Below are 8,341 nucleotides of genomic sequence, written 5' to 3'. Positions count from 1 at the left end.
GGAGAGAACAGGAAGCGGCTTCCAACTTCCTGCTCGGACTGATGGGAGGGAGAGAACAGGAAGCGGCTTCCAACTTCCTGCTCGGGCTGACCAATGGGATTCCAATGCAGCCTGCACTGCGGGATCATGGGAAACGGAGGGGCAATTTGCATGAAAGGCTCCGCCCATGACCTTTGGTGGTCACCAGAATACAAAAAATGGATATCTAAGAAAAATGAAACATTACAACAGAAATTCTCGTAACCCGAGAGGAGTTACTGGACGTCATATACCATCGTACAGCGCTGCGGAATAGGACGGCGCTATATAAATCAATAATAATAATCGCACGTCACGTCCCCGATTATTTGTCACATTTCCACGCATCTCTCTGCGTTTTATATAAAGTGATCCTCCAATCGTTGATTGTGCTTCTCAAAAACCGGATCCACAATGACACCGGCAGCCGGTAACGGATCTGTGGAAATTCTATAGGGTCCGGTAACTCCCCCCCCTTCATGTCTCCAGATTGACCGTTTTTTGGGTTATTTTAACCAAATTCCACCGATCTCACGATTTATTTCTTGCCGGGTTCCGCGCGCGTTCTGGGCGCCCCGTCCAGCCTCTCGCTGTGTAGGAAGTCGCCGATCTTCACGTTTCTGCGGAGAAGCGGCCGAGGAAAGACGGATCTGAGATGGGAAGCCGATTTAAAGCTCGATGATACATCGGTTGCCATGGAAAATGTACTTTATCCTCAACGGCAAACCGAAGCCGAGGCCAAGAATAACCGTTTTCTATATGCTTTCCTTTCCATTCCCCAAAAATCAACAAGATTATTCAACCCGACAACCCATTTCAATCCTTTCAACTGCAAGGCCTATCATCCTCAGCCAGGAAAGCACTAGTGCCCTCCTCTATGACGGAGATCAGTCATAGATACGAGCATTTATTCTATAGATTTATAGATTTTATTAAACATTGTATCAATAAAAGAAATATATTATATATTATATTGTATTGAAGAACAAAAAACGGGGGCAGATCTCATCTTTCTGTGATTTTCAGGATATCTCTAGAGATATTCCGGCCGTTCCGCAAACCCCTTTCCCTCGGCTGCCTCTGCTGGAAGTTTATTTTAGTAATAAGTGGGAAAAAAATCAGATTATTTCAACATAAAAGGCACCATTTATTTAAACTTGCGCCGCATGCACTCCGCCGCTGATAGATGGGAGGGAAAATAAATCAGTTTGGCTACAGAAATGCGATCTACAGGATTTGCACCAATTCCTGACATTTTAAATGGAAAATCTCTCTATTTTTTATTCCTAGTATTAGGTTAAAAAGAATGTTTTTTTAAATATTGCGCTTTTTCTTTTTTAACCCAGTTTGTAGTTTTTGCCCCCATAATATAAAGTTTTCAGGCAGCTGCATATCAGCCGTTTGTATGATTCTCGCTCTGTTATCTGACCCCCAATCTACTAAACCCCCCGACCCCTTATCATACTGCCTGTGGGGGACAATAGAATGGCTCAGTCTTAATCACCCAGCAGGACTCTCTAACTAATGGAAGTCTATGGAGGAACGGACTTCATTAGCATTGCCCAAAATATCACATGACTGACAGCAACGGCGGCTCCAGGCTTCAGCCTCTCGAGTCTCCCTCCCATCATGCCCTGGTCTAATATCCAATATCTAATATCAAATCAAATCTCTCTAATATACAGCAACTATATCTGCAAAGAAGGTCAAAAACTCACTTAAATAACACATGCAGCGTTGAGCTATACATCCAGCAACAGCAAAGATAGCAATTTCCCAAGCCCAAGTATTGCACATGGTGGAGCTTTTCACGTATCTCTGTCTATACATCTGCTACCAATTGAATTGGCTCGATGTATAGATCAAAAGCCAGGACATCTGAATCCTACACATTCATTCGCTTATATCAGACGGTCATCCCATCATCGGTACAATGTATCCGACGCAATGGGAGATGTCGATGAATAAATGTCACAAAATGCAGCAATTTATAGTAGTCTGGGTTATGAATACGGAGAATAATACGATGTTTGATACGGCGCGCTGTTATGTATTTTTAATTAGGAAAATACATGTTTTTTTCCTTAATCAGTCGTTGGTCTCGTCTTAGATTCAGGAGCCGTATGTCTATCCCATGCATGTTTAATACCCTCACTGTATTACCCCCTACCACTTCTGCTGGGAGGCTGTTCCACTTATCTACCACCCTCTCAGTAAAGTAAAACTTCCTTCCATTCCATCTAAGCCTCTGACGGTCTCTAGCAGCTCTCCGTCGCCCACTTCTGGGGACTATAGCCTGTTCTGGGATGGCTGAGTGTCATGTGAGTTATTGACATGCAAAGTGTTTTTTTATTTATTTCTTTTTCTATTTAATTCCAGACGCTTTTCGTCGAGTGTTTCTATGGGTATGTGATAAGTGAGTTTTCCTGCCCGGATCTCTGTCACGCTCCTCGCCGATCCAGTGAGTCACCAGGCGATGAGGAATTTTTATCTGCGAACGACAACTTCAGGAGGAAGCGAAAAAAAGTAGCGGTCCCTCCATTTTTTTTGTGTGACCCGCAGTAATTTATAGTTTGGGATCGGAGCGTTGTGGGGCTGTCTCCGTCTTCATGCATTCAGCTCTGACAGTACCGGCAATTTGTGTCGTTCTTTTCCCCCCTCTCTGGGTACAAGCGTGGGAGGTGAATTCTGCCTCCCAGAGACCCGCGTGAGACGTTTATTCCAGCGTTACGACTCGCGCATGGAAATGAATCGCCCGCGACAAACAGAAACACCGGTATCCCCTGCGGCAAACGCCAGACCGGCGGGTGATAAGAGAAGGGCGCTCCGGTGGGTCATTCAGCAGCTTCGGGGTAATTACCGGACGTGAGGGGTAGGAGGCTAGGGGTACGGCCCGAGTGATCGGCCCTGAAATTGGGCATCGCAGGACATTCATGGAGGGTAACATAGCTACGTAAAAGCGTCCATCCAGTCCGGCCGGTCACATTCACCGTTGCTGAGTTTGGCCCGAAAGGCGATAAATCTTAAAACACTAACTAATAGGAAAAAAATATATTTTTTACTCCAGAATCAGAAAAAACAGATTTCACTATTGTTGGAAGGCCAGAAATGAAATACCCCAGCGTCTCTGCGAAAACTCAGAATTTGCAGAATTCATACTGCGTGGGGCAAAATGAGCATGCGCGGCACTCACGGGCTGCAGATTATATCTCGATGCCAACAGCAAACAGGTACAGGCAGGAAAATATACGGTTAACTTGATCTATACATCTACCAGCACATTAACTAGTTCTAGGAGAGATGACTGCTTTTGAGCAAATACAGCGTGATTAATGAGCTCACACACACGCGTACTCACACACGCACGGACGCTCACTCGCACACACACATACTCACACACACGCGTACTCACACACACAGCCTTCTCACACACGCACGGACGCTCGCACGCACACATACTCACACACATACGCATACTCACACACGTACTCACACACACACGTACACGTACTCACACACGCGCGTACTCACACACGTACTCACACACACGCACGTACTCACACACACACACGTACTCACACACGCACGGACGCTCGCTCGCACGCACACATACTCACACACATACGCTTACTCACACACGTACTCACACACACACGCGTACTCACACACACGCGTACTCACACACACGCATACTCACACACACACTCGTGTACTCACACACACACTCGTGTACTCACACACACACGTACTCACACACACACACGCGTACTCACACACACGTGCGCTCACACACACGCTTACCCTGTTGGGCTTTCTTCATACTCACATACACTGTGGGGTTCTGCTCTACTAATGTGGGGTCACAAGCAATATGACCCCGCTGAGCGTCTGCCTCCTACGGTAAGTATGCGGATCAGCCCTCCTCGTGGAATTCTGACCGACTCGGATGGCAATTGCCCCCCTGTCCCCGGGATCAGCCCGTGGGTGGCTTGTACGGTATATGCAATTATTGGGGCAATTATTGGGGTGACACTGGTCTTCTGAACCAATCCTTTCACAGTTATGTATGAACTGCATTTCCAGTTATGGCCACAAGGGGCAGCTACAGTAATCCAAGCCTTTAGTCATCGTTGTCACCATGGTTGGACCCTTCCTGGGGTCCTTCAAGAATGATCCTCAACTAATAGCCACCCCAGGCACCCGATTTTTTCCTACACCCGGTCGCTCTATTTGAAAACCAATGAAGTACAAAACCACACCTTCAATCAGACAAACAGGCCTTGCTATGCTATGAGCCCAATGATGGGTTGGGGTTAAGCGCTGGGTACACTGTCTGTGCTCCCGCTTACATGTCCCAGCGGTCTCTGCTTCAACAGGTCACACAGGGGGTATGTAGGAGCTGTGGGGTAATTCTAAAGCGAGACACCAATGTGTGATGATAGCTTGCAAAAGACAGGACTGTTGGGAGGTATGACAGTACCCCTTGCCTGATTTAGTGCTGGCACTTGGGCCCCCCTGTGGGTCTGCTAGGCAATCACTTTGGGGTAACTGAGCAAACATCCTTTGGGCCGCATAACCCTTCGGGAAGCACCCCTTCAGGAGATTTGGGGGTCCGGCTACCTTTGTGGCTCCTAGTCTTCACCTTGGAGCAAAATTCCCAAAATATAGTAATACCCCTCAAAATATTTCCTTAATACTGCTTGTTTTTGTATGTTTAAAACTTTTGGGTTGGTGACAAGGAAAGTGTTATATATATAAATTATGTTTCTTAGAAACCCATCATTTGCGTACCTTGCGTAACTTCCCGCTCTCAGGATCTGCATTTTATTCCTCCCCAGTAAGTGATCTCAGCCCTATTGTGAAGTTTTTTGATTGGTTCTGGCACCTCCTTTAGCTACATAGTAACCAAGAGGGTAAAAGACAGTGTAGGGGAATTTACACCGGTTGCATGGGGCATCCAATACTTTAGTAACCCCCCCCGCCGGCACATCCAGTATTACACGCGATTGGCTACTTTGTATTTATATATATATTAAAAACGTCATATTTAGTCATATATAAAGCGCATCAAATACCGACACTTCCAGGAGGTTTAATGCAACGCTTAGTAAAAGGCTTTTGCGCTCGGCCTGCACTTCAACAGAAGGTCTAATTAGGAAGAATAAGGTTTTGTTATAAATGTCAGAAGCGACCGAATCAATAATTATACGGACTGCGTACCTTATCAAAAGCACAAGTACAGATCGGCCATAAGCATCGCACCGGTATACATAGACAGAGATATATATACAGAGTAACCAGACAAACGCCGTCATTCTTACAACACAATTATTTCTCATGGTTTCGAATAAAAGGTCAATTTTAGAATCAGGAGACCATAATCTAAAACTAGCGTTTAGATGGCTTAGATGGAATGTAAGGCTGTTTTACTGTATGGTGGATACGTGGAACAGCTCCCGGCAGAAGTGGTAGAGGGCAATACAGTGAGGGGATTAAACATGCATGGGATAGGCATACGGCTCCTGAATCTAAGAAGAGACCAACAACTGATTAAGGTTTGAGTCTTTACAGCAGGAGAAACGGGCGACTAGGCGGGGGCCGAATGGGGCCGATCTGCCGGCAGGCTCTAGGTTTCTATAGTGAAATATAAGGGTTACTATAGAGGGGCAGATGTCTTAGAAGGCACCAATTTCTACATTCAGGGGCCCTGTACGAGTTCTTCCCCCCAATAACCTCTTTATAATTGTGCAACCCCCCCCACCAACTGGCACTTAAAGGGTTAGTTAACACTGAGCCCCGTTAAATAATCCAACATGCAGATTATCCCACGGGAAGAATTGTTTCTTGAATGTATCGAGGGAGATAACGTTTATAGAATGTTGGTTAAAGCCTCACGATATTATTATTATTATTATTATTATTATTATTCTTTAGAATGTTTGGTATTAACCCTTTCAGCGCGTCACAGATTGCTTTCTAATAGCACCGAATGGATTCAGAACCTGCAAATGTCTTTTTTCCCCCCTTTTCATCAGAAACACACTGATTTCCAGCAATTATCGCAGAATAAAAAGCTTAAAATGTGGGTGACTGCAGCCTGGGAAAGGCTCAGGATTGATCACTTTGGCTCTGCATGCGCATCGACTGCCCAAATCCTTGTTCCAAATATAGATACGCGGGGCCCGGAGGGACCCAGGTAGCAGTCTGTCTCTTTCTACAAAAAAAAAGGAAGCGATAGTGAGAAGGAGCGACTCCAGAAAGCCGGCTCGCTCTATGGGGGGGGGGTAGTAACAGCGCATGGGGGGGTAGTTCTATGGGGCTTTAACGGGGGGGTAGGTCTGGGGGGCAGATTTTTTGCTCGGGGCTCCCAATGACAAAAAAACCAAAGCATCTCTAATCTTAGAATAGATAACGCCGATAAAAACCAATATCCATCAATCAATCGTCAAAGCAGAGAATCGAGACAGCTCCATGCATCCAGGCTCTTAACCCTTTGATCACCAATGGGTAGACGACACATTGGTTCACACTAAGTTACGTATTGGCACCCGGGGGGGGGGTAAAAGCACCCAATCCACAAAGCCATTCTAATCACCCCATCTCGCATTCACCACCCACGCAGGCAGGAGACGGAATTGGGCTGCATCTTCTACACCTTGAGGCTTCCTCGCGTTTTACCCCCGGTAACAGCAGACCGGTGCACATTTTACCCCCCTCTGCAGGCAGATCTCGGGTGCGCTGCAGCCCAGTATTTTTTTGGCCTAGTTTCCCAATTCGCCCAGTTTCTGATGGTAACCATTAAGCGGACTCTGGGAGCGGATACTGGATATGGTCGGAATTCCAACACCTTTGGAAACGTCTTCCAGAGTTTATCCACTTACTGCATGGCGCAGGCGGTCACTTCCCAAAACCCGGGGAAGCAACGCAACCCCTGAGAGACCCCATTAATCTGCCTCCAGAGGCATGTCGGGAAATCGTGCCCCACTGGGGGCAAACATCGAGCAATGCATTACAATAAATATACCCAAAAATACAAGGGGGGGGTTAAGCTGCATCTTGGCACCAGTGACCATTTTACATACATTCTGCAAGACACTGCAGCCCCCCCCCCCCCCCCACTACACTGCAGGGAAGTAAATGCCCCTGGCAGGGAAGGGTTAACGAGTCATGCCAGCTGTCTGAAAAGGGTAAATGGGGAGACCAGCAGAACACAATTTACAATTTGACAATCGTGGTAGGGGTTATGGAAGGGGGTAGATTTAGGGGTTTTCATGATAACCACATGGGGGGATGAGTGGATACTCACACTGGTATGGGGGGCAAATGGGCATTTATGTTTGGGAGGGTAAGAGGATAGAGGGCACCAGGTGAGTCCTAAATACCCCATTGGATGGAGGAGGGTAATCAGGGGAGATGAATGGATACTTACATTGGAGGGGAGAAATTTGGCACAAATATTTGGAGGGTAAGTGGGTACTCATATTGCAGGGTATAGGTAGGGGTAAGTGGACACACACTGGGTGTAGAAAGGTGAGTAGCTGCGCATTCCAAGGGTAAGTAGACAAACATGGGGTACGAAGGTAAGTGGGTGCCCATACAGGGGTAAGTAGACACACATGGGGTACGAAGGTGAGTGGGTGCCCATACAGGGGTAAGTAGACACACATGGGGTACGAAGGTGAGTGGGGGCTCATATAGGGGTAAGTAGACACACAGGGGGTAGGAAGGTGAGTGGGGGCTCATATAGGGGTAGGTAGACACACAGGGGGTAGGAAGGTGAGTGGGGGCTCATATAGGGGTAGGTAGACACACAGGGGGTAGGAAGCTGAGTGGGTGCTTATTCGGGGTAAGTGGCTACTTACATTGGATGGAGGATAAGTTGCCCATTAGTTTCCAGCGCAGTCCCGCTATTCCCAGGCTGGGGGTTCGCAGGTGGTAGGGGCAGAATGGAGGGGTAGCTCTCGGTCCGGTATCGATCTGCCCTTCACGTGTAAGCACGGGGAGCCCCCGTCACGAGCCCACGGACAGACATGTTACCAGTACATCCTCCCACGGAGGCTCAGACACGCGAGAGAGAGACCCCTACACCTGCCTGCCGCGGGTGGGCTGCACGACCCTCACTGCCGGGCTTCATCCTCTCCAGGAGCCATCCAGATGCCCTCGTTGGGGCAATAAAGCGAGAAGCCCAGATCCCTGCCCTCAGAGCCCCTGTGCATGGGTGCAGCGCTGGATGCGGGCGCCGGGGCGGGCAGGGGTGGCAGCAGCTGCCTCCAGCCGGGGATCATTCAACGATCAGAGCCCGAGCAGCCCCTCCTGCCCCCGC

At 47.9% G+C, this 8,341-nt stretch overlaps 1 protein-coding gene across 1 annotated transcript in view; it reads right to left on the bottom strand.

Annotated features, from left to right (window-relative positions):
• The window catches only part of LRRC7 (leucine rich repeat containing 7), an 89,443-nt gene extending 81,366 nt beyond the window's left edge, over window positions 1-8,077 (bottom strand). Inside the window, exon 1 of the mRNA XM_053468801.1 lies at window positions 7,881-8,077. Within this exon, the coding sequence (XP_053324776.1) occupies window positions 7,881-7,905 (25 nt within the window). The 5' untranslated portion in view covers window positions 7,906-8,077. The remainder of the gene's footprint in view (window positions 1-7,880) is intronic.
• Between the last annotated feature and the right edge of the window lie 264 nt (window positions 8,078-8,341).

This window comes from Spea bombifrons, chromosome 6, assembly GCF_027358695.1.
Source record: "Spea bombifrons isolate aSpeBom1 chromosome 6, aSpeBom1.2.pri, whole genome shotgun sequence".
Taxonomy (NCBI): Eukaryota; Metazoa; Chordata; class Amphibia; order Anura; family Pelobatidae; genus Spea; species Spea bombifrons.
Note: the sequence above shows the minus strand (reverse complement) of the source record. Positions and strands in the feature narration are given on the sequence as shown.